This window comes from Brienomyrus brachyistius, chromosome 4, assembly GCF_023856365.1.
Source record: "Brienomyrus brachyistius isolate T26 chromosome 4, BBRACH_0.4, whole genome shotgun sequence".
In the NCBI taxonomy this organism is placed as follows: Eukaryota; Metazoa; Chordata; class Actinopteri; order Osteoglossiformes; family Mormyridae; genus Brienomyrus; species Brienomyrus brachyistius.
Window position 1 is genome coordinate 3,026,180 of NC_064536.1, and position 24,261 is coordinate 3,050,440.

At 46.6% G+C, this 24,261-nt stretch overlaps 2 protein-coding genes across 6 annotated transcripts; one reads left to right on the forward strand and one right to left on the reverse strand.

Moving 5' to 3' along the window:
• The first annotated feature begins 1,113 nt into the window (after positions 1–1,113).
• On the forward strand, positions 1,114–14,922 carry slc39a6 (solute carrier family 39 member 6). Of its 4 annotated transcripts, XM_049011851.1 has the most exons (12): positions 1,114–2,565; positions 3,069–3,330; positions 3,508–4,461; positions 4,628–4,778; positions 5,089–5,166; positions 5,257–5,426; positions 6,676–6,846; positions 7,013–7,100; positions 7,422–7,805; positions 8,228–8,308; positions 10,334–10,524; positions 13,775–14,922. In XM_049011851.1, the coding sequence occupies exons 2-12, from the start codon at positions 3,328–3,330 to the stop codon at positions 13,925–13,927; spliced, it is 2,424 nt and encodes an 807-aa protein (XP_048867808.1). In that variant the 5' UTR covers positions 1,114–2,565; positions 3,069–3,327; the 3' UTR covers positions 13,928–14,922. The 4 variants fall into 4 exon arrangements, with proteins under 4 accessions (XP_048867808.1, XP_048867807.1, XP_048867806.1 ...); XM_049011850.1 differs by having other exon boundaries at positions 1,114–3,330; XM_049011849.1 differs by lacking the exon at positions 3,069–3,330.
• Positions 14,923–15,831: 909 nt separating this feature from the next.
• Positions 15,832–23,835, reverse strand: LOC125740567 (uncharacterized). 2 transcript variants are annotated; one of them, XM_049011846.1, is made up of 15 exons: positions 23,401–23,833; positions 22,322–22,531; positions 22,055–22,227; positions 21,706–21,821; positions 20,716–20,883; positions 20,072–20,233; positions 19,633–19,792; positions 19,501–19,546; positions 19,181–19,337; positions 18,244–18,770; positions 18,028–18,146; positions 17,600–17,828; positions 17,000–17,191; positions 16,701–16,804; positions 15,832–16,427 (listed from the first exon to the last, which is right to left on the reverse strand). In XM_049011846.1, the coding sequence occupies exons 1-15, from the start codon at positions 23,471–23,473 to the stop codon at positions 16,335–16,337; spliced, it is 2,529 nt and encodes an 842-aa protein (XP_048867803.1). In that variant the 5' UTR covers positions 23,474–23,833; the 3' UTR covers positions 15,832–16,334. The 2 variants fall into 2 exon arrangements, with proteins under 2 accessions (XP_048867803.1, XP_048867805.1); XM_049011848.1 differs by lacking the exon at positions 16,701–16,804 and having other exon boundaries at positions 23,401–23,835.
• Between the last annotated feature and the right edge of the window lie 426 nt (positions 23,836–24,261).

The following is a 24,261-nucleotide window of genomic DNA, read 5'->3' on the forward strand; positions in this document are numbered from 1 at the left end:
AGCAGCATTAGAGTTTGAAAGCCCTTTGCTGTGTGTAAAACCACACATACCTCTGGCCCACTGTTTTTCCTCGCTACAGTAAAAATTCATTTGCAAAAACCTCCTTGTTGATGAAATTACTTTCATGGCACCGAGAGCAAACTACAGCACAGAGTTAAATCTGTCCCCCCGCCAAACTGATCTCAACAGCTTGCTACCCAGTCATTCTGTTGGCAAGGGAGCCAGAACTGTTGCTGTTATCAGAGCTGGAATTAAATGGTTGTTTTTAAGTGAAGACGCATAACAGGAGTGCTGTGAAAGTGTGGTGGGAGTCTTAGCTGAAGGAAGAGGAGAACGCATCCACAGAGCATCACCACGGGAACATACGAAAGAATAACAGAAAATCATACCGGAAACCAAAGAAATATATATGAGATTATACAGTATTTCATGTTTAAATTATTGATATACTTTCCATAGTTTTTCTTACATAGGAGTTATGGTGCCAGAAGGCATGAGGTAGGAGACACCTTGGGATGGATGCCAGTCCATTAAAGTGTGTGCGCACACACACACACACACACACATAGGGGCATCAGAGGGTCACTGGTACCCTGGTAGATCCCCCCCCCTCCCGAAAGCGTGCTCAGGGGGGACAGCTATTTCTTGATTGAAAGTGGCAACCCAAGAGGGTTAACAACTGGAAAACTCCAAATCTCACATATGTTAAAAAAAAAAAAACTAATTTACACTTATTCTGCTCCATAAGGCAGAGATCATACTGTGCAAGCAAAAATCTAACCTTCTGGGGCACAAAACATCTCAGTTCATCAGTTGGCGAGTGTCTGTCGTCGTAAAAATGCTTTTATTAAAACGCACTGGGCAGAAAATATCATTTGGAAACAGGCGCCGAGTCAGCTCGGATGACATTATGTATGACTTCAAACGGAGCCATATTAAATTGGACACTGCTTTTATTTACATACGAGGTCGCCTTACGTATAAACATACAAATAATTAAGTATATACACCTTTAAGGGTGTTACAAGGCATGAATTAAGTCTTAATTCAATTAACAAAACGTAAGATAAGCCTCTTGAAAGTATATTTAACATTGGTGCTTTAGTACAGCATTACAATATAAAACGTGCGTTAAAATATAAGCAGTTTTGCTCGGTTATGTGATTTTCAGCTGCATTTTAGTCGAGGTCAGGGGGGAAACTCCGGAGACGGGGTCTGCAGGACTGAAGACGCGCACACCGCCACCTGATGGAAGCGCCCTCGCATTCAGCGCCAGGGCCGGCCTTCCGTGTGCGTTAATGCAAGGAGGCTGCGGTTCAGCGCCTTCAAACCTGCAGTTTAGCCAACTTAAGCGGAGTCAATAATAATAATAATTAATAACAACAAATAAATAAACGAAACGGGCTCGGTCGAGCTGCTCTTCTATTGTTCGCGGATCCACCGCATCGTCACACGGCCGCGCTCCTCCTCCCCTCCCGGCGCGCTGCTTCCTCCGAGTAGATCCGCCAAGGCAGCCGTCAGCCCCCGCTGTGCGACCCACTGAACGCGGCTACTGGTTATACAGCGAACTTGTATCGTAAGTAATGACCGCGGCGCTGTTTTTTGTATTTTATTTATCCCGGATTATAACGCGGCCCGGCTAGCCGGCCGAACAGCGCCGCTCCCGTCGCCGTCGCAGCCCGCCCGGCTCTGATGCTTTCCGCGCGCTTCCGGAGCTTCGCGCGCGTCTGCACACGGCACTGCCGCGAGTGCGGGGTGCACAACTAAAAAAATCGCCGGTTGCGCTCCGTCTCCACAGCCTGCCGTGTGTACACGGCTTATAAACAGCGGAAGGCGGCTGCCGGCTCCGGTTTTCCCGTTAATAGCATGCAGTCGGACGGTATTACGCGCGGGCGAGGCCCCTGTCCAGGCCTACGGAGTGCAGCCCACATACCGGCTATGGCTCACGACTAGCCGCCGGTGTCTTATTAAGCACGCGGGCCGCTCGCGGACCAGTGCGTCTGTTTCGCACTTTAGCATGCTAATGCTAAGCACCACGAGTCGCTCCAGCCGAGTCGAGCTAAATGCTGGCGGCCGCCGCATATGGATGCGGAGGGGTTTTCCCCTCCTTATTGGCATACTTTGGTTATCAGGGTCAGCATGGCGAATTTAAGTTAATGGGTGAATGGAATGCTAATATGCAGCGTGATGCTAATCTGGCGGGGTCCCGATCAGGGCGGGGAGAGGCGTTTGGGGTACCTGGGCGCACTCGGAGGGGCTGTCTGCTCGGTTCACCGTGTTTATATGTAGGTTAAACATGCTCTGCAAGCCGGGAGGCTTCCTTGATATAACCGTGGGATAAGCGATGCCCCATGTCTGAGTTCCCCCTACACATTTGCAGCTTTCAGTTTAATCGCTTTAAAAACCAGTGTGGCCATTAATATATGCAGTTTATGGTGTCTGGGTTTCTGGCTGTGGACGTCGGATCTGTCCAGGACGTCTGGTTTCCAAAACAGCTATTTGTTGTTGTTTTAGCTTATTGGCATACATATGGATCGATTGCAGGTGCTAAATCAACAGTGTCAGGTAAAACGGAAGCAGGAACGACGAAGAAATGTGTTTGGCACCGTGTTACGTTTGTTACTTTGCAAATTCGGTTATCAGTGTGTTCAGTCCCAGCATGTCTGTCCAGGCGGGGTATTAGTGAAAATGTCATTGAAGGCGGTCACCCAAAGCAATAACAACCTTGCATGATGTGAGAGAAGTTTCTTTAATTTTCAGCTGTGAGCTGGAGAGTTATTGGTGTAGTTATTGGAGGCCGGTCACACGACACACCTAGGTGTGATATTTTTTGAACCTCGTGTTCAAAAAAAGTGAGGTGAATATATGTTCTGTGAAAAAATATTATAGTGTGTATTTCTTCTACAGGGTGGTATTTTTGATGAACCTGCAGTACTTTAACCTCTATCTGGACAAACCTGTTTTTTTTTTTTTTTTTTTCTGCCAGACACTGATGGGTGTAGTATGTCTGGTTTGGATGTGAGAAAAGCCTTTATTAGAAGGTTCCCTTATACACTCTGTTTAATTAGGTAACAGCATCTGAGAGAGGATTACTTCGGTTAATCAAGGTCTCCTCTGGAACAAACCGCCGAGTGTGCCTCACCCTTTCAGGCCTGGCTGTACTTCCACAATGGTACCTTTTATGGAGAGCGTCAGGCTGCGTCCAGCCAGTCTTTCAGAAACGTGACGGGTCGTTTAGCAGGTGTCTGCTCCAGCATTCACGCCAACGCTTAGATGCGATTTCAGAAAAAATATTTAATCGCCCAGTGCCGCTGCTGTTGACAAGATATGGTTAGTTGCAGTGTTTCTTTTATTAATCTTTTAAGTGCACGTGTTTGGCTGCTGACCAAGGCTGCGGTCTAAGTGTTCGTGTCCCTGTTAGGGGGCATCCGTGTCTGTGGTGTATTTCAGAGTAATAAGCATACTGAGATTACAGATCTATTCTGATGTGCCGTCCTGTTCCTACAGACCATGGCACTGATGAGACAGATAAACACCGAGGTCCTTTGGGGGGTCTTTCTGTTATGCTGGCTGGGAGGCCTCAGTGATGTGGCTCCCAACTGCTCCACGGGACAGGCTGGACCCCAAGGTCCGCTCCTCTCGGCCGTAAACACGCAAGTGGCCGAGCAAATGCAGCGACGACAACTGGAGCAGCTATTCAGGAGGTACGGCGAGAACGGCACCATCTCCCTGGACGGCCTCAAGCGGCTGTTGAAGAGTGTTGGCCTTGCCCATGTCCGACAGTTGAACGTGCGCCACCGGGAACACAGCGGGCTGGGCTATGAGGAAGGTGGGAGAGAACAGCATCACCATCATGGGCATCACACTCATCCTCCACCCCAGCACTCGGACCTCGATGAGGTGCCCCACCGCCAGGGCTCTGCTGGGGGGAAGCGGGTGGCCAAATCCTCCAAAGACCCAAGGGACGAAGCGGCACTAGGGAAGAAAACGGAGAGCTCAGATACACGTCACAACCTCTACGTTAAGAAGGGCCCGCAGGAGCTCAGTACCACGCCGGTGTACACCACCAACATCCTGCTCAAGTCGCAGGAGGTGCGGGCTCGGAGAAACGCTGATACCGAGCGGCCCCGTGATGGTCCCCCTGCTGATGGGGAGGCCAACCCTACCTCGCCAGGCCCGGCTAGCAGTGGGCCGCAAATCAGCAACCTTCTGGTCACAGGAGAGCAGTCTCTGGCTGTACCAACACATCAAGAGGTGCCTGATCTTCAGGAATCTGATCAGGAAGAGCATGAGCAGGATCCCAATCCACAGGACCACGACCACAGCCATGACCACGACCACAGCCATGACCACGACCACAGCCATGACCATGACCACGACCACAGCCATGACCACGACCACAGCCATGACCACGACCAGCATCACGATGATGACCACAATCATGAGCATCCCAAAGTTGAGGTCAGTTGTAGCATATTGTTCTGCAGTATACAACTATGCATGCATCTTGCGCAAGTCCAAAATTCTCTAGCAGCTGACAATCCTGCACAACCGCATTTAAATATAAAGTCAAACACTTATCGTGTCTCTCTTCTCATGTCTGCTTGTTCTGCCTCCTGTTTTTCAGTGTTTAAATGCCACCAGGCTCCTGACGGCCCATGGAATGACATCAGAAATGGTCCTCTCGGTCACTGACTTCGGCTACTTGTGTCCAGCCCTGCTTAATCAGATTGACTCGAAGATCTGCATCCGGCACCAGGGGGATCATCACTGTTCAGGTAAGGGCGTCTCTTTATGTTCATTAGCCAGCGTATTTTTATTGTTTTTACTAGTGACGTAAGCAAGGTTAATTACAGTTCACAGAAGACCTAAATTGACACATTATGTTTCAAGCATGTTTGCACCTAATTTCCACCACCTGCACTGTACCTGCACACCTCCTCATTGTCTGTTTGATATTTTTGAAGGGACTTTTGCACTGAGAATAATCTGTGTAATCCTACTGGACACTGAAATTTATGCCTTGGTGGATTAGTAAAGGTCTCTTTCAGATATAATAAAAAGTGAAAATTGTGTTTTCTGTTCCAGATCACGACCATAAACATTGTCACCGTTCTCACCACGAACATACCAATGCCGGCCCGAAAACAACTTCAATCCACACAGGTTTGAAGAACTACCCCTTGTCCTGTTTCTGTGACCCACCCTACCCACCTCCCTGCTGCACCTACTGAGCGTCCCCCTGTCATTTCTCAGAGTGGTTAGGAGGATTTATATCCATAACCATCATCAGCCTGCTGTCTCTCCTGGGGGTGGTGTTGATACCGCTGATGAACCGCATCTTCTTCAAGTTCCTCCTGAGCTTCCTGGTGGCATTGGCCGTGGGCACGCTCAGTGGGGACGCCTTTCTGCACCTCATCCCGCACGTGAGTTCGCAGCCCAGCCCGTGAGCAAGGGGGGGGTTTAACCTTCTGGAGTCATCGGCGATGCCGCGTATTTCAGTTCGTAACTCGCTGAAATCTTATTGTAGAAACATGGGGAGAAAAACGCGACTAAATCTGTAATCTGTCTTCTTTTCAAAACGTCAATTGTCGGAAGTATTGAAGTTTTTAAAATTTAGGTTAAATCGGCAAAAAAGTAAACCATGTCACCTTTCTTTGTTATACCTGCATCGGGGGCGTGTAGCGCCGCCCTCACCTGAAGATCGCTGTTCGCATTCCGCGTATTCAAATCGCATTTGCATGGTAATTTGATGAACGATGCAACAGTGAAACACGATCCAGATACATCCCCATCAGCGCCATAAAAGGGGGGAGGGGTGTGGCCAGGTGTGAATGGGCTCATACACATGAAAGTTGCTACATATTCAATGAAAGGTCGTCAGAAATAGTTACATGAGTTAGGTTTTTCTTATTTATCCAACTGAATGTTGCAACTACACCATTTAGTCATCTTCATGTAGCCAAGACTTTGGTGATCAGATATCTGGGATCAAAACGAACTGCCACCATTGCTTACTATGTACTTTTATAATGTTTCTGCAAGTGTTCCAAACTGCATTTTGCAATGTCTATACTTCACATAAATCTTACATATTTACAAAGTATGTATTTGCCATGAATTAAGTTTATGATATTGAATTAAATGTCTGACCATGCCCCAGTCAGTGAGAGTGTGTTCCCGACCCCTTGACCCCAGAGGATTAACCAAATCACATGACGACACCCTTGAATTGAAGAGCTTTCGTCCCGCCACACAGACACAGCTATGGATAAAAAGCAAAATTTAACCTAAAAATCATTCATTGGTATCAAAATTGGCTCCAATCACGACATTCTTCCAGTTTTAGTTTGGATTTCATTTTTAAATGAAATATATACTATGTGGAAAGCGATAGCATTACTAGACATATTCTCATGACTGTAACATAACTGCATTTTTAATCATCACTTGTGCCAGTTGCTAGCCTCGTTTTGCAGCTTTTTGGAGGGGGCGTCATGCACGTTTATCGGGGGGGGGATGTGCGGGCAGAGTGGTTTCATTATAGGACCCTTGACCAAGGTCCTTTATCCCCAGTTGCTCCAAGGACTGGCTGACCTGCTGTCTCAGAAGTTCTTTGGGTAAAAGCATTTGCTAAATGCATATAATGTTTGGAATCAATTTTCCCTCCCTCAGTCCCAGAAAGGTCATCACCACACCGACCATGGGGTCAAAGACCATGATGAGCACACTAGCGTCCTGGACCCAGTGTGGAAGGGGCTCACCGCCCTTGCTGGCGTCTACCTCATGTTCCTCATCGAACACTTCCTCACGCTCGGCAAGATGTATAAAGAGAAGAAGCTCAAGGTGAGTCCTCCCCGGGAAGCCGCTCAGCCCACGCGTCTCGCTTGTAAATCCTCGCCATAGCCGGCCTGACCCACAGAGGCGGGCCTCTGCTAGCGTGCCGTCGGAGCTATTTCATCATCTCTGCTTTGAAACATTTATTATTTTTCTCTTCTCACTGTCCTTGCAGAGCCAGAAGAAGTGGGACCGTAATGAAGACACTACAGAAAATAAGCTGCCAGCCGCGGAGGATACCGATGGCTTAAAGCCAGCCGAAGGTCAGGGAACGGCATCTCCTCTGGCTTCTATCTGTCTCTGTTACCCGTAATGCTATCGCTAATTTAGCTACACGACTCGGTGCTTTATTGAGTCCTGCAGGCCGCGCATATTCAGTTTAATCTCCTGTTTCTTTCTTCATCACCCTGTAGGCAGTCTTAATTCGCTGTGATAAGCTTTAGAAGTTCATGTTACAGTTGTGAAGTTTTTTCTTTTTCCCAACAAGTCTGCTTCTCCACTTGACTACCACATCTTTCTTCTGTTGCCAGTTGTTCTTACAATATTTGACATATTTCTGTACATCTTATGGTTGTCTTCTGCAGATGTGGAGATGAATGGGGCAGGGGGCTTATCAGAGAGGCCTAACTTCATGTCAGACCCATCCAAGCAAGGTGTGGCAGAAGAAGAGCAGGTGATGCTGGCGCCCCCTGCAGTCCCGGAGGGGTATGACGCATACAACTCAGAGGACTGCGAGAACAAGTGCCACTCGCACTTCCACGATACAGTGGGCCAGCCGGATGACCTGCACCACCATCACCACGACTACCACCACATTCTGCACCACCACCATTCGCAGAACCACCACCCCCACAGCCACTCGCACCCATACTCCCAGCAGCATTTTCAGGAGGCGGGAGTGGCAACACTGGCCTGGATGGTCATCATGGGTGATGGACTGCACAACTTCAGTGATGGCCTGGCCATCGGTATGAGTTCCATTTCTCTTCCTCTCTTTCTCTCTCTCTCTCTCTCTCTCTCTCTCGAGTTTGCTGGTACACGTGAGGAACCGGGAAGTAGTCTCATCTGATTTTCGCAACGGAAGTGACCTTATGACCGACCGAGTAGGTTTAGCTCTATTTAGGCTTTGGTCAAGGCTAAAAAATACACCAGAGTTCATTTGACTTTTATAGTCATACCTGGCTTTCTCTAACCGTACTGTGGTTCAGTTTAATCGCAGAATTACCTGCTTCATTTCAGAGGTCGGCTGAGGAGTCTCACATGCTCAAATGTATCACATGACATGAGCAGCTATCATGCCACCAGCGATGGAGACCTACAAATAGTGGCTGGTGGTTGCTTTTTTTTCATAGTGACATGGAGCATTTAAGATGCTGTCTCCTCCCTACAGGCGCAGCGTTCACTGAAAGTCTGTCCAGCGGCCTGAGTACCTCAGTGGCTGTGTTCTGTCATGAGCTTCCACATGAGTTGGGTAAGAGTCCCGCCTTCAGGCAGTGGTTTAGTCCATACATTTAGGAGTTAAGCACACCTGAGACTACCTGGGGGGGCTTGGTGAAAATGATCACGGCCACATATTCCTCCAGACTGGTGCTTTTCCAAACTTGGGAATTAAAATGCTCACGTTTCTGTCACTGTCCCTGTTGGTTTGGCACCAAAGGATACACCTTGCTGGATTTTGTTGGATCAGATTTTGTTGGGGAAAGTACAAATGCACACAGAAACGATTGTGGCCGGGTCTTGGGAGAAGCACCTCAGGGTTCGAACAAAGACATATTGTCACTGGACTGGAATGATGTGGAAATACAGGAAAGCCATTGAGTCGCAGGCTACCGGTGTTCCTCTGAAATTGGGAGGTTTTCCGCAAGTCATTGTGAATTCCCTAGAAGATGATACATTTGATATAGTTACTCAGTTTCTGATAGAATCAGAAAATGATTTGACGGTTTTAGGCGTGCGATGTAGATTAACGACAGGCATTGGAAAATCAACACGATTCTTAGATATTAGCTCCTAGCAGATTAGTGAAATGTTCAGTTTAATGTAGTACTATGCAATAGTTAAAGGGGCAGAAGATGAGCGATTTCCCGTATTTCAAAAACGGGATGCGGAAGAATGCCGCTGGGGATGCCGAATGGGTGCTCGCTGTGAGTGAAAATGGCAGTTACTGTAAGTGCGCGTTCAAACTGGCACTGCGTCCTTTTATGAGCTACTGGAGAAAACCCGAAACTAATTAGCGTATGCCGCCGTATTCAGTTGAAGATGGGCGCCATCTGTTAAGCATGGCTTGTGCCTAAAGCCCTTAATTGATAAAATAAAAAAAAAAACGTAGAGGAAACTTTGCCAGATGCGTTGGCCTGGTTGTCCAGTCACCTCTTTCAGCAGCTTCTACAAAAAATATGATGTAGGACCAACCATTCAGGAGACACGTGGTCTCTTTCATATTTTCAGGGTGTGAAGTAAGAGACAATCAGTGTAGACCTAAGAAATCACCCCAGGACGCATTTTAATAGTAAGCGCAGACTCACTAGTGGTAATTAGGCATATCACATTACCCTATCTGTGTCCAAGAGCCTAGTTCCTAAACCTTTTGCCCATACAATACATAATGAGATGGGAATATCATAAGCCACCTTTGTGTGTGTGACCGGTGTAGATGTTCAGGATTCTTGATCTGATTGGTGATTGATACCATGATGCCCTGGAGATCTGAGCATTGTTGGAAGGAGAATATCCTTAGTGTCTCTCTCTCTAACCCGTCTGTAAGCCCCTGGTGGTGATTTGCCGATTTGCCTCCTGTGATGGCGTCCCTGACGTTGCAGCATTCCCTTCCAAACCGGAGACATAAATCCTTTCCCTGTATTTTATGTTGGGTTTTAAATGGCTAAGGGAGCCCATTCATGCTTCTAATGGCTGTATAATTTATTTGAAGTGTTTAACTCTTATATCAATGATTTAAATTGTTGTGCAGTGAACTCATTGATCAATTGATCAATTAATTGGCTAATTTGTGGTTTCAAACCAGGAAAACTGAGTAAACCCATTAAAGGAGTGTTGGGGGGCTTTGCTGGTAGCATGATTAGATACTACATTGAAAATGTTATGGGAATATCCTGCCCCCCGATAGGTGCAGCCCACACCAAACGTCCCACTTGACGGTGTAATTACCTTGTGATGTGACGTGTCAAACAGGATGGACGTTTGTTTGCTTGGAGTGTCTGTGTAAGAGACATTTTGCTGAATTCTCCCACCCAGTGGGTTTAGGTCTTGACTTTTCAGTTTTTTATCTTGGGGAAAAAAATGTATCTAAGTTAGAACAACATTTAATGAAAATTATTCCTGAGTTTATTGATGCCATGTGTCCCTGGACCCTCCTTTCCACTCGCCACTTCTGTTGTCAGCTTCCAAGCCCAGACCGGCCCTGTAGACAAGCCCCTAGCAACACTGTGCCCAAAACAGTTGAGCCTTCTTGTACCCCCCACCCCCCTTTCCTTTGTAGGTGACTTCGCTGTGCTGCTGAAGGCAGGCATGACAGTGAAGCAAGCCATCCTGTACAACGTGCTGTCTGCCATGATGGCCTACCTGGGCATGATCACTGGCATCCTCATTGGCCAATACGCAGAGAACGTCTCCATGTGGATATTCGCCCTGACCGCCGGCCTCTTCATGTACGTCGCTCTGGTGGACATGGTACGTCGACTCCCGGCACATTAACTTAGTAACTCGCTGGCATTTACCAGCACACCACCTGACGCCATCTGGATAATGAGCCGTTATATAAAGCGCAATACTTTTTAAGATTTGATTTTATTGGTCTTAGCAGGAAATTCTGGATATACGTCAAGAACGTGTTGCAAAGATGAACGTGCACATAATAGACGGACAAAGTGCAGGGGCGATACACAGGGCAAACGAGTAAACAAGGTGCAAAATGCATTTTAAAACAGAATATTGTTGTATGAAAGGAGCTATCAGGTATGGCTCATCTCACTCAGTCAGGGCTTGCGTCTTCCATGATGGACTGCATTTGTTAGTTTTGCTCTGTCATTTCCTGCTTGACAAGAGGCCACTGTTTTCAAAGGGCCCTACATCAGACTAAAACGTGGTGTCACTGGAGGGTATGCAGGCCGTGGACGAACCTGGGAGACGAGATAATCTGACAGTGACTGCCCACTCTCATTTCTCATGCTGGCAGGTCCGATATGCACTGATTGTATAATTTATCATATACCATCATTTGTTATCAAGACATCAACCCAGTGGAAACTGGTCGTCCTGCTGCGTTTCGCTAGCGCGTTAAGTACCTGGTAGCAACACAACATATTGGCAAGTCTTTATTTAGTCCCAGAGCGGCTGCGTTACCTCCGCCTGGCTGTGTGGCTTGTCAGCAGCAGGACCCGGCAGCAGAATATAATTAGCCTGCCAGCAGAGCTGAAGCCAACCCTCCAGGAACCATTGCCCTGCTCACAGACACCAGCAGATGAGACAGAATGAGAGCCTGTGGTTGTCATTAACAGGTGCTGCTGTTGGACAAACATGTGTGAGGTTTACACTGCTGTTTCCCCCCCCCCCCCCCCCGCCCCTCCCCCTTTTTGTTTTCAGCTCAGGTTATATCAATGTCAAACAGTTTGTGTGCAAATCAGTGACTGCTTCATGTGCTCACAGGGCAGAACAGAGTTTGAACGTGCTTGTGCAAAAAAACGAGGATGGATTTCAGGAAATTGGCCAGCCAAGAGATGGCACGTACAGTATGAAGCGTTTCAAGACTGAGCTGTTCAGCTAAATGCCATTAGATACAGGTAGCAGGGCCTGATCGCTCATCACAAAACAAAGCCCAGATAATTTCAAAACCAGGAACTAAAGAGCTGCTAAAATCCGGACTCGCTCATGATGAAACTGAGAAGTCCATCAGCCACACACTCTGCACCACTAGCGAGCTTCACCTACCTTCTTCAAACTCCTCCCGTCAGTCCAGCTGGCTCTATTTGAGATAGCCGGCTTAATCAGTCAAATCGGGGCCAGCTGGACGTCATTAACGAAGGCAGTTCGCTGGCACGGGCCCGCTGCTTATTTGCCATGGCAACGCAGGCACCTCCAAAGCCAAATCGCATGATGCTGCTGCATCTGTTTCACTTGTTATAGCATGAGGGAATTGATAAGATGAAGCAAAGCCCATAATTGAAGCTGTAACGCTGAAGTGTCAGTGGAGGGCTGTGTCTCCCCCAAAGGCTCGACTTTACATCCATCTTCACCTGGATCATGACTTCAGATAAATATGTATCCAAATATTTTCTCTCTTGCCTCCCGAGCTCTCTGCTCACAGTCCTCGTCCTGGTTTTATTTTTGCCACTTCTTACGGAACCATAGCTATTAATTTCCACAGCACCCCTACCCCATATGTTCAATAGGGTTAGACCCCCCCCCCCGAGCGGCTGAAGTCTCTGCCTCTCTCAGGGACAACGTATGTAATTGCTACCCTGTTCCCAAGGCTAATTTAAAGTACATAAATGTACACACACAATAATGGATTGCCATGCACTCTTGGGCGCCTTGAAGCGACTCCGTTGTGAATGGCACTATATAAAGAGAAATTTAATTTGTATTGCTCCGTATGTATGTCAGTGATGTGAAGTTCAGACCTTGGTGGGACCGTATAATATGTAATTTATTAGTAGTGTTTTATTTTTAATGGTTTTCACTAATGTCCTCCAAGATCTGTGACTGGCCTTACCTAAATATTGTATGCAGGAGCTCGCACGCCCTGTAATTTACAGTCGTTGTGTCCAGGCTGTCCTCTGCGATCTTCTTTCTGCTTCCTAGATTCACTACTAGGTTCACTGGGACCCTACACCATGTGTATACCATGCTTTCCCACAACACAACATAAATGAGGCTGGGAGATGCAGAAAGCTTGTAGGTTAAAATCCATGCGTAATTTCGCACTAAACTGCGCTGCCACCCCAAAATAAGAGGATGAACAGGTTGTCTTGTTAGTTATACAGGGCGATCATTTGCGATCAAAATGGGTTTTTTATATATATTTTATTTACATGACCCATGATGTGTTTATAATTAATTATTAAATCTGGCCAGCAGATCGATCTTTCATTTTCCACAGAATAAAAGACGATGTTTATTCTGCCAAATGCACCGGCGATATTAGAAGTGTGTCAGTTATTGATCACATTGCCTAATGCAGAAATGAGATGCAAGCAAAAAGCTATTTATTAATGCATGTAGTGTAATTGAGATACAAAAATAATTCTATCCTACTTCCCAGTTTGCGCCGGTGTTTGTAGTTAACCAGTTTATCAGGTTTCAAGTTGATCACTATAAGCCTCTCCCAGTAGTTCTTGGTTGAAGGAGAAGTACCTACTCTGGTGTGGGAAGGAACTACAACTGGGCCCGATTCCTGCAGTGGTAACATGGGAAGTTCCTGGTTCTTGAAAAAGCACTCTCCTGCCTCAGGAACCTAATCGTCCTGAGCCACTGGTAAAATCTGCCATCTAGTGGCCGTGTGCAGACATTGGCGTCTTTGGTCATTGTAAATCTCACTTGGCTTACAAAGCAGTTGGAGTGTCCATCCCAGGTTGAAATTAACAAAGAGCATTAAAGCACTAAACCAATTAGTTAGAAACGGTGTATTTTAGATGTACAGCAGATGCCACAGATTAAGTGGTTGTATTTTAATCCTCCTTTTGCTGAGCCTGTCGACTCCCTTGCATGTGGAAAGTGTGTTATCAGGCACTTAAGCGCGTCGTCAAGCAAGTGGAAACCCTGAACGGTTTTCTTGTTTTTTTTTTATGGACAAGAAGCTAATTTCATGCCTCCATTCAACGTGGTTGGTATTTGTTTGAAGCCTGAAGTTGCTGTAATACTTGAAGCTGCCCCCTTCTTGAGGAAGCCGCCTATGTACCTTTTTGATGCGTCTTCCCCTCAGATGCCGGAGATGCTTCACAACAACACCGGGGACCACGGCTTCAGCCACTGCGGCTACTTCCTGCTGCAGAACGCCGGCATCCTGCTGGGTTTCAGCATTATGCTTCTCATCGCCATCTTCGAGCACAAGATCCAGCTGGACATGGGGCCCTAACATGCAGGGTGGTGGGCAGACACTACCCCGCCCCCCCGCCATCCCATCAGCCATCTTCATGTCAATCCATCTCCCACAATCCCACACTGATAATTAGTTTTGTTCCTTCAATTTTCTAAATTGATATAAAAAAAAAACAACTATAGTCGTGACCTCGTTTCCCGACCCCTTCATTGGATGATTCTGCTCATTTTTTTTTCCTTGCTTTGTTTGGGTTGGGGGAGGGGGGGGCTCTGTGACTATCTGCAAGACATTTTTGCTGCAAGATTTTTCCTGTTACAGTGTGTTTGCATTATGGCAGGGAAAATGTTTTCCTTTAGCTGTTGATAGAACCGATGGTTCCAGATTAGGTAGAACCGAATGCCAGTCAAAGCACCAAGAAGATACAAGTTACAAACCTTATCTATTTATTTTCTGTGTATCATGAAGTATTCACTACTAAGTTAACATGTATGGACCACTGTGCCACAGGAGCACCAGCCTGCCACCGTTGGCAGTGAATAATGCCAATCATTGCTTTTTTTTATGGTTAAGCCATAAATGCCTGTTTTATTGAATCCACGGCAAAGCTGTATGCTTTCTGTGATAATACTTCTGAACCTCGTCAAGCAGTCGTTTTAAACAATCGTTCAGCGTTAAAAACGAGTGTTTTGGTTTACACGTCTCAATTTACAATTGTTACATTTGTGAAGACTTGGAGAATTAGGTCAATTAAACACATCCAAAGGTCCATTGAAATGTTTAAACATGCTAGTTGAAGTGAACTAGCCGCATTCAAACAATCTTCAGATGAACATACATGCTTACAGTGTCTCCTATATGTATGTATTTGTCTGTAAAGCTTATGTTTTACAATTCGAATGAAGGGAACTACTGAGCAGGTCAGTAATCCGGTTTGTCTTTGTTAATCAGTATGTGATGCTGGCAGCTTTAGTTGTAATCATCAGTGTGCTTTTACATTCCACAGAAATAAAGGATAATTTGTCCCTTTGTAATTCCTTTGTCATTTCCCATGAGCCGGCAGTGCCCTTCCTTGCATATTAATCAGGACCCCATTTGCATAGCTCTTGTGAATGCCGGATTTGCTCTACTCAGCTGCTGCCACGCAGGTGTTACACCTATGAGGCTTGGCATGAATGAGACTGCGTAAGGAGGCCAGTAGCTCTGTAGTGCTATGAGAAACCTCTCTTTCGGCCTGTGCATTCCAAGTTAAGACTGAGGAGAATGGCCCAGTGTTTGGCAGTAAGCTTGTGCTTCATGTTACATCTTCAGACCCTGGCCCTTCCAAATCCTAAAAGTCTTGGCCCTGAATGGGATAAGTGGTTAGAAGAAAAGTGGATGGATGGATGGATGGATGGATGGAAATAAGAAAGCTCAGGAGTTAGCTCGATATTAAAAGGCCTCGAATCTGCATCCCTCACATTGGAGAGGTCTGTTCTTAGCCAGACTTCTCACTTAGATGACTCCTTCTGTGGATCTGAAGCATGCATGTGGGTTGATTTTTTTATATATTTTTTTTTCCTTTCTTCAATTTATTTTGTATAGCTCGTTCTCACAACATTACATTGTCTCAAAGCCCCCAGTGAGCAAGCTAGATGCAATGGTGGCAAGGAAAAACTCCCTAGAAGGAAGAAACCTTGGGAGGAGCCAGACTCAGAGGGGGAGCCCATCCTCCAGGGGGCAGCAGAGGAAGCCCTAACCCTAACCAGACCCAAAGGGGGAGCCCATCCTGGGGCTGGCAGGGAAAGTCAAAGTCCCAATTCACATTTGTCTTTCCTGCTGGTGACACACCTTCCCTTCATATCTACTTGGCCAGATAAAAGCTCAAAATGCCTATTAGTCCTTTACAGCACTAATGGCATAAGTCCTCCAACCACAGTGCAGAATCCACCCAAATGACAATATTCAATTTCAAAATGAGCTCATAGTTTATTTAATCAGCGAAAATTATTTTCAGTCGTCATATGTTCTACAGCTGGGCTACTTTCTCCCACTCCCTCTCATTTCGGTAACTCTCTCATGCCTTCTTTAATCAAACCAATTTTTGCCGCATTAGAGAACAAATTGCCTGTAACAAAAATCACCTGTGTGCTACAGAGGACTCGTGCATTTTATATAGTGTAAAAATCATACAATAATCAAGTACATATTCGTTTCAGTAGACAGTAGATGGCTATTGTACAGCGAGGGTATATATTTAGGTCATAAAAGGACTAGTTCTGCGCTTGCTATGTTAGTCTGCCAATTACGTCGTATCTATACTATGGAATAACACTGAAATAACATGTATAAATAAATTTACATTCCTGTAAATCGGAAGTAGAAGAATAAAGGAAGTGAACTGAAGAGTCGAATTGAAGGTTTTAGCTGAGAAGTGCTGTGTTTGTTAGAGGTCAGGTCCCCATCGCTAGACGAGGCTGAGACATTTCCTTAGGGAGGCCAGGGCTGCCTCGTGCTCCCTCTGCTCTTTCTCCAGTCTCTCTTTGGTGGCCTGTAGACTCTGGGGAGCACAAGCACGGCAACGACGGGCATTAGCACCGGACACCCGTGAGGTCCTGGATCTCAGAGCAAACAGGAAGTGGGATGTCTATTGCAGTAACCTCCCGGTTTTTGTGCACATGTAAGTACATAAAGTGCGATGATGAGTCAGTTTCTGATGTTCTTATGAGGCTTAGCCTGTATTTGGAGATATTTCCTGAACACCTTCGCTTGAATGGCTGTACAAATGCAATTTATTTCATATCTGAAGAACCAGAAAATTATTATCGATTACCTGTATTCGAGTGTTCAGTTTTTTTGCAATTAAACTCAATTCATTGTTTTTCTCCTTCAACACCCTGAGTTGTTCTTCAAGTATCTTTTCTTCAAATATTCTCTCTTCAAAATGAGTAATGAAATGAATTAAAATCACCCCTGTATACTTTCAAATACTATGAATATCGCACATTTAAGAATACTGAGATTTTAAATGTTGCAAATAAATTAAGTACGTTCCCTGCCAGGCTTAAAATGTTCACTGTCATTTGCCTCAATGAGGTTAGAATGCAAAATGGATGCAGAAGGTCATGTCACCTTCAGCGTAGCCTCTGTAGGTCTCCAGGATCTCCTCAATGCCCTGCCACTGAGGTTTCCACCTTTTCTCATGGTCTGGGGACATCTCCATGGACTCTTCACTTGAGAAGCCGGTGGAGCCCAGATCCTGAACCTCACCTCGATTTTGACCTTCAAACTTGGCCAAATCACATGCAGGGTCCGTATGACCCTCTGTTGGGGGAGAAGATAGAATTCCATGGTTTTAATGCTGAGAACATCTGACATAACAATTTTACTGCAGTTTCACCATGAAAAGGCGGTTAGAGTTCTGTGGTTTAAAAGGAAAACCACATCATCAAATAATGTTGATTTTTTTTAAAAAAACATAACAAACTTGTTATAGGAGGCCAAATGAAGAGCAAATTTCTAAAACAGTCCGGTGGACTGAGTGAGCTTTGGGAATTTGCTCCTCAGATGCATGGACCATACTGCTCTATGAATGTCTTTGAAGCTTGGATCATTCCACTTAGAAGCATAGGGGGGTGTCCACCACTTACAATATGGCATCATCTAATGGATGGGAGGATTCTAAAGCCCCATAACATCATTGAGGTCTCATACTAGAAAATCTTCATATACCGTTATACTCAGGATAGAGCTGAGGCTTCAGGTCGAGCAGAGTGGAATAAAGGTTCTCTGGCTCACTCCCACCCAGGGGAGGTGCACCCACGATGCTGTTTTGGGGTGGAGGTGAAGAGGGTGCAGTGGATCTCCTCTTCTGGGCGACAGATTGAAGAGAGAGATCTGCTTCTTCAGACAGTTGTCTTTTCGTGTTTTGTGAAGGCTTTATCGTCGCCGCCCCTGGTGACTGGAAATGTCCCAGCGTACAGATTCGTTACTGACCATTTTCATTCATAAATCTTCAGAATGTTATGGCATCACGTGGCAACAACACATCTACAATGTGTAAACATCTGTCAGGATGAGGTAATTACCTCACAATGGAACAAATGGACGGTCATTTTTAAACGGTGTGTACATTGAGAGACGTAGGCATAGACACACACCTCGTGTTGAGCCATGCTGAAGAGTTCTTTATTGTCACACACAGAAATGTATGCTGGGGACACGGAGTTTCCCGCTCTGTCCATCGTTGTTTTGGGTATTTCTTGAGTTGAATTTTCACCTACGTAAATAAATACAAATTAGCTAATTTAAATTGTTTCTGAAGAACCTCTAAAGAGTAGTTCGGTGTTGTTTACTTTCAGATCTGTCTCACTCACTTCTTTCGGCAGACGGCTGAAGCATCCCTTCTGCCTGCTTGGTTTCGGCGATGCACCAGATCAAAGTCCTTGTGTCAAACGCCGGTTCTAAAGACCCTGGCGCTCTGACGTCATGTTTTGCTCCACCCTGAGATGGAGCTCTGTTTGAATTAAGGTCTTCCTTTTGCTGTGCCTCCTTCACACTAACTCCTGTCTCGTACATAGCCTTAAATACTTCGTATTTGGCTAGAGGAACCTGCATTAAAAGGAGGTTGGGCATGGAAATGGACCGTACCACTCTATGACCCTGTCTGGGGCTGGTCCCGTCTCTGGGTGGCAAAAGTACCCTTTCCTTCACCTGTCCATGTGGGGGGATGGGCGCCTCCTGGTTGTTGGGAGGGTCCTGGCATCGACTGGTACAGCTGCTCATTTGCTTATGTTCATCCCTATACTTATTCTGCTGGTACCTCGGACTGAGGTCTAATGCCTTTAATGAATTCTGTGGCTCTGGGCTTCTCTGGCAGCTCCCAGAATCCACTTGGGCTGAGCTAATAAAAACATACAAAGTACAAACACGGTTCTGCTTGTTACTGTCAATATCCGGCATGTCCTTTCTCAGCAAATTCTACAACCAAGGCTGGTTTTTTTGACATAGTGAAAGATACATTTGAGGGGAATAAACGTTCAGTGCAAGCAGGAAGAACCTCTAATAATAGCTGGACAGGAACACAAAAGCTTTTTTAATCTCATCAAAGAAATAAAACCAATATTGACCAGGAAAGTGAACGAGTCATCGAGTTGAGTGTGAAGATGCTTTGTAAAGAAGCTGAGGAGCAGAGGGAGCTTTGTAATGTCTAACAATAGCTTATTGTGCCTAAGTAAAGCGTAGTGAGTGTGCAAATAGAGAAACTATACCTAATGGAGGATTTGAAACTGATGGAAGGCAAATGAAACTAACCATGTTTCACTGTCTTTTCTGCTGAAACCATTCCAGAGTTTTGCTTCTACTCGTGGTGGATTTTGGGAATGCATATGATCCTTAATGGGATGAAGCGATTTTTCTGGAATGAAGACGCTCTTGCGTTCAGTTGTGATGGTTCCACGGAATCTTCTCCCTGAGAAAAACATGGAAGGCAATCTCTTTAAGAGCCTCACAAGTTTTCCACCAAAACTGTAGGCCAGAGGGTCAGTTGATAGATAAGAGGACCATATGCTGTACGTTCAGACAAAAATATCATCAAGGATGTTCAAGTGTAGCCACTAAAATGATGCTCTTACCCTTTTGTGTCTCTTGTGGAGACGTCCTTGACCTTGAGCTCAAGTCCTGAAAATCCAGAATGAAAATGATCAAAACCACATACCACAGCCACTCCTGATGGAACAGAGGCCTTTCAGTGACGCCCAGCTCACCATCATGTCTTTGTGCTGCTTGTCCTCCTCTAGGCCGGGGGCTTTGCCCAATGCGACCCTCTGTCTCCTCCTCTCTTTCTTCTGGGGAAACCCCAGCTCGGTATCAGCGACAAGCCTGCTCTCCACACCCTTATGGTTTGCGATCGTCTCCTTAATCCTCCTGCAGTGAACGAGGAACATGCGTCTCTGGTGGCACTCAACATGAACTCCGTGTGAACGTGGGAAGTCAGCCGTGCAGCCATTAAGAGACTGTCTGGATAAATTTCATCGAAACCTTTGAGGTCTCTAATACCTACATGGCGTTTGCTACCCAACCCAAGCCCAACCATCCGCATCGATACGCAAAGTGCAGTTTGCCACTACAGAACAAATCACAGAAAGAGTACAGTTCTGTTAGATATAATTAAATCAGTTAATGAAAAGAAAACAGACTCCCCACCTTCTGCCGGCATCGCTGTCATGCTGCCCAGCCCTGCGGGTTGGCGGCCTGGCAGCGATGGGGTCCGCAGGCAGGGGGTGGAACGAGTGCAGAGGAGAAAATGCACTCAGCTCAGAAGTCTGAAGAGGCATCTTCTTGTATGAAAGACAGGACGTGTCAAATCTGTTTGTGTGAGGGGTAAACAATGGACAGTCTTCAGTAAACGTAGGAATAGGCCATGTCTGCTGGGACACCAATGGATCGTAGTCCTGACTTAAGCTAAATCGTCCATAGCTGCGAGGGAGTGACATCATCCATCTGTCCATCTTCCAAGCGTTTATTCTGAGCAAGGTCGTGGAGGGGCTGAATTCAGTTTTCTTTATTATTTCACTAGCAGCATTGTTGTTTCAAAGACACGTGTGCACAGCATGATTCAGGCGTAGTAGGCAATTTGGGGCAGTGCCCCCCAGGACACATTGTCTAAGGTCTCCTCCACACCAAGGGTGATCATAGGATTTTTTTAAACTAGTGGCCATCATTTATATAGCGGGACCGACCTTATCATTAGCCAATGATATGTTTTGAATCTCTGAGTGACAGGAGGGGAGGCCAATCAGCATTCAGCTAGGGGCAATGAACTGTCCCAGCTAATGAACCACACTCACCTGTAAAACAATGGCTGGATAGGGACATGAGGAAGGTAAGCGGGGTATTGATGAGACGGCGACATCATGGCTGAGTCGGTAAATGCACCAAGGTACCCGGGCAGTGGACAGAGGACATCTCTGCGGGTGCTGGGACCAGAGTCTATTTGATGACCGCTGTTGGGTAGCCTTTACAATATAAAGAAAAAGACTTCAGATCTACTCCAACATGGCTTACAGGAGCAATGATGTCAGCCTGTTGGCAAAGCTGATCGAGTGATAGTTGTTTTATTGGCCGAAGGGGAACCTGGAATCGAGCCTCCTTCTCGTGGGAAGAGGCAGGCAGGAAATTAAACAAAAAAGCAGAAAATTATGAGGCATCTTAAGTTGGAAATAACAGGACATCCAGGGTTAGGAAGACAAAGATATTACTACTTTCCATGAGAAATCCAACACCGCTACTATTACAAGTATTACGGGGATTGTTGTGAGAAGATCTCCATGGATACCAGGCTGAGCCAGAACTGAAAATAAGAAGTTTCTGCGTTTGTAGCACCAGTGCTGCCTACTGTTGAACTGCATTTCCTGAGCCCATCAAACCATAGTCTATTTGTAAATCTTCTTTAGATAAAAATAAACAGACCACTCATCTGCACTATTATTGTGACCATCATCAGCTCGTGCCTGACCGTTTGCTGTGCTTAGCAACAGTCTGTTCTGGTTTTGTACAGGGAGATACTATTAAAATGACAGAACTTTCGCACAAGCTTCTCAATGGTCCCCCTAATGCTAATTATGGCAGAACCACAGGTTGATCAAATCTGATAGACTGAGACGTGAGAGATGCTGGAGGACAAATCCAGAAATCAGCAGAGGGCTGAGGATAAAACCATTCATCCTTCCAGAGAGAGTCATTGGATCATTAGTGCTGAAGTAGCTATCTGGCTATGTGGGCGGGGCTAAGAAGCTCATCTGTCACATGATTAGCTTGTTGACCAATGGGACGCCTACCTTTGTGGAGACAGTTCTATGTTGGCTGCTGTGCCCCTCGGGAAATAGTAGCCTCCCATGGGATGGGCGACGGCAGAGGGGGGCACAAAGCCAAACGAGGGCCGTATTGAGAAATTCTGCATGTGAGAGGCAGAGGAAAGCATCCAGTCAAATGCTGCTTTTGTCAAACGTGAGATCAAAATTTCATCTAAACGTTATATTACGTCTCGTCTGCAGTGATCATTGGCCGTGAAAATCGGAATGCTGGGGATAAACTTGTGGTGCTCTTGCGGTTTTTGAGTAAAGGAAAAACCCCATTTAAGGAAAGGAAAGAGGCACGATGATGAGAAAAAAAATCATAATATCTGACCTGTGTGCTTTCTGACCTCCATGGATCGGGGGCGAGAGCCGAAGGCGGCACGGAAACCACCGGTACACTCCTTCCCAGCGACAGGAGCTCCGAGAAGGGCTTGCTGGAGCCCCTTCCAGATAGTATGGACTCTCTGGCCGAGGACTGGACCTCCCCTCTACCATATGTTGAATCTGCATCATCAGCATTGGAAAAACTCAACGTGTGTTTACTGCAGCGAAGTTACAGGTATGTGTGCTGTTTGCATGTGTCTCGTTTCACTTCTACCTTTGGGATCGTTTTCTGGCTTGGTCAGGGTCCTCATATCTGTCACAAATCCATCCAGGCTCTGAACCAGCACACCAGGCATAGGGTGGAGCAGTGGCACACCCCTGTGGGAGTGATGGGCATCTCTGGGGGGGGTGAGGGGAGACCCACTCATCGTGCTCCTCATAGTAGGTACCACAGTGCCCAGGGTCCTGGACTCCAGACTGCCCCCTGCATGCATTTCTATAATTAGCCCCATTACATGCATACCATGCAAATTCTTAAAAGGAACCAAATTGACATACAAGATCAGGAGCAACACAATGAAAAACGAATTCTGGCTTCATTTTCTTCTTCTTGCATCCCCAACTGATTACTGTCTTGGTCTCGCAATCGCACGTCCCCTGGGGCGGCCAGTCCCTCGTGTTTCCTGCCCTCTAAAGCTCTTTGCTGTGAGTGCAGATGGAGAGGGAACGAGGACCCACACTGGGGTCACCCATCCAGCCCGGGGGATCCAGCAACCTCTGTCTGCAGCTGCCAGGGCGGGATTGACCATCTGGCGTACCGGTCGTTTTCCCGGCGGGCTGATGGGCCCGTAGGCCGGTAAAATTTATCATGGGACTTCCCTACCCCTAAAAAAATCAGCAAAATTTCATGTAGGTGACCCCATAAGTCCAGGGCCAACTTGAGTCCCAGTCCAGCCCTGACAGTGAACAGGAGCCCCTGTGAGCTGAAACCAGACCATAGAAAAAGGTCGGTTTCCCTTCTGCATTTCTCACGTTTCTTGACAAATACCAATGTTCAAAGTGCCCTTTCATTTAAGGAGCGGACTGGAAGCCGATTGGCTGACACAACCCGGCGGTCTCTCTGAGGGACACCTCCTAATGGCTTTGCAAATACACGCCGTACAGCAGCAAAAGAAGAGTTCGAGAGCAGGAGTGCGCTGGAGGGAGGGGGGTTGCGCTCAGTGAGCGCTAAGGCGAGCTGAGAGCAGCTTTTTTGTTCACTTGTGGAAGGCGTGCGGTGGAGATATTGCGACGCGACAGCCAGAAGTCACAGACGTGTGAAGATGGAGCGGGCGGCGCCGCCGTCGCACTCACCTTTCTCGCCACGCTGCTGCTGCAGGTTCTTCAGCTTCCTCTGCAGATGCATGACCGTGTGGCTGGATGCCATCGGAACGCCTCAGCTGCTGTCTGCCGGTCCGTTCCTGCTCCCCGGGGAGGGGAGAGAGGGGAGGTTTGGCGAGAGTCTGCGTCAGCGGGGTGTGCCGGCGCTTCTTGCCGTCTGTTGTACGCGTGTCCGCTTGCACACGAGTCACTTCCTCCTCCAGTCCCTGCGTGCAGAACCAACCCCTATGGCCAAGGGCCTCCACTGCTTGTGGGCTGCCTTTCTGACAAGCTGTGATCTCTGGAAGTTGCTAACAGGAAGTGGGCTGCAGTATACAGCTCGTCGAAAAAACCACCAAACATAACTGTCACACGATGCCAGGAGTGCACTTTCGAGAAGATTAAACACTTCCTAGAAGGAGCTTTTGAATTTTTAAACACTGAAAAGTCTCTAGGCTGGCCTGGAATGTGACGTGTTCTGGATTACGAAGTACTGGGCAGTGAGTCCTGGGGAGATTCAAATGCAATTCCTCTTGTTGGTCATTGCTGTGGTTGAGCTGGTGTTGTTTTGGTGACAGGAAGTTGTACTATATATATGTTAAATTGGTTTCACGTCTGATTTTAGAAGATAGCAGAAGTAGAAATGTTTAATAAATGAGCAGATAATAGCATTAAGGGTCCAAGCGGCTGATCTCATGAAGTCACCTCTACGTAAAAAAAAACAGCAAAACACAGAACAAAGAAATTAATGCATTAGGAACTGTGACTGTTTCGGTGCAATTCAGTTAGTCTGTGGTGCAAATAACCTTTCTGAATCCGGCTTTCGAATCAGGAAGCAGTGTGACCCCCCCCCCG

Bases quoted from the DNA above. Each gene is read 5' to 3' on its own strand.
- slc39a6 (XM_049011849.1), top strand. From the start codon at position 2,530: ATGGATCGATTGCAGGTGCTAAATCAACAGTGTCAG. The intron at 4,779-5,088 runs GTAAGGGCGTCT...TTTCTGTTCCAG, and splicing joins GGGGGATCATCACTGTTCAG to ATCACGACCATAAACATTGT. The intron at 6,847-7,012 runs GTGAGTCCTCCC...CTGTCCTTGCAG, and splicing joins ATAAAGAGAAGAAGCTCAAG to AGCCAGAAGAAGTGGGACCG.
- LOC125740567 (XM_049011846.1), bottom strand. From the start codon at position 23,473: ATGGCATCCAGCCACACGGTCATGCATCTGCAGAGGAAGCTGAAGAAC. The intron at 17,829-18,027 runs GTGTGTGTCTAT...GGACATTTCCAG, and splicing joins TCAGCATGGCTCAACACGAG to TCACCAGGGGCGGCGACGAT. The intron at 16,805-16,999 runs GTGACATGACCT...CTCATTTTGAAG, and splicing joins CTACAGAGGCTACGCTGAAG to AGAGAATATTTGAAGAAAAG.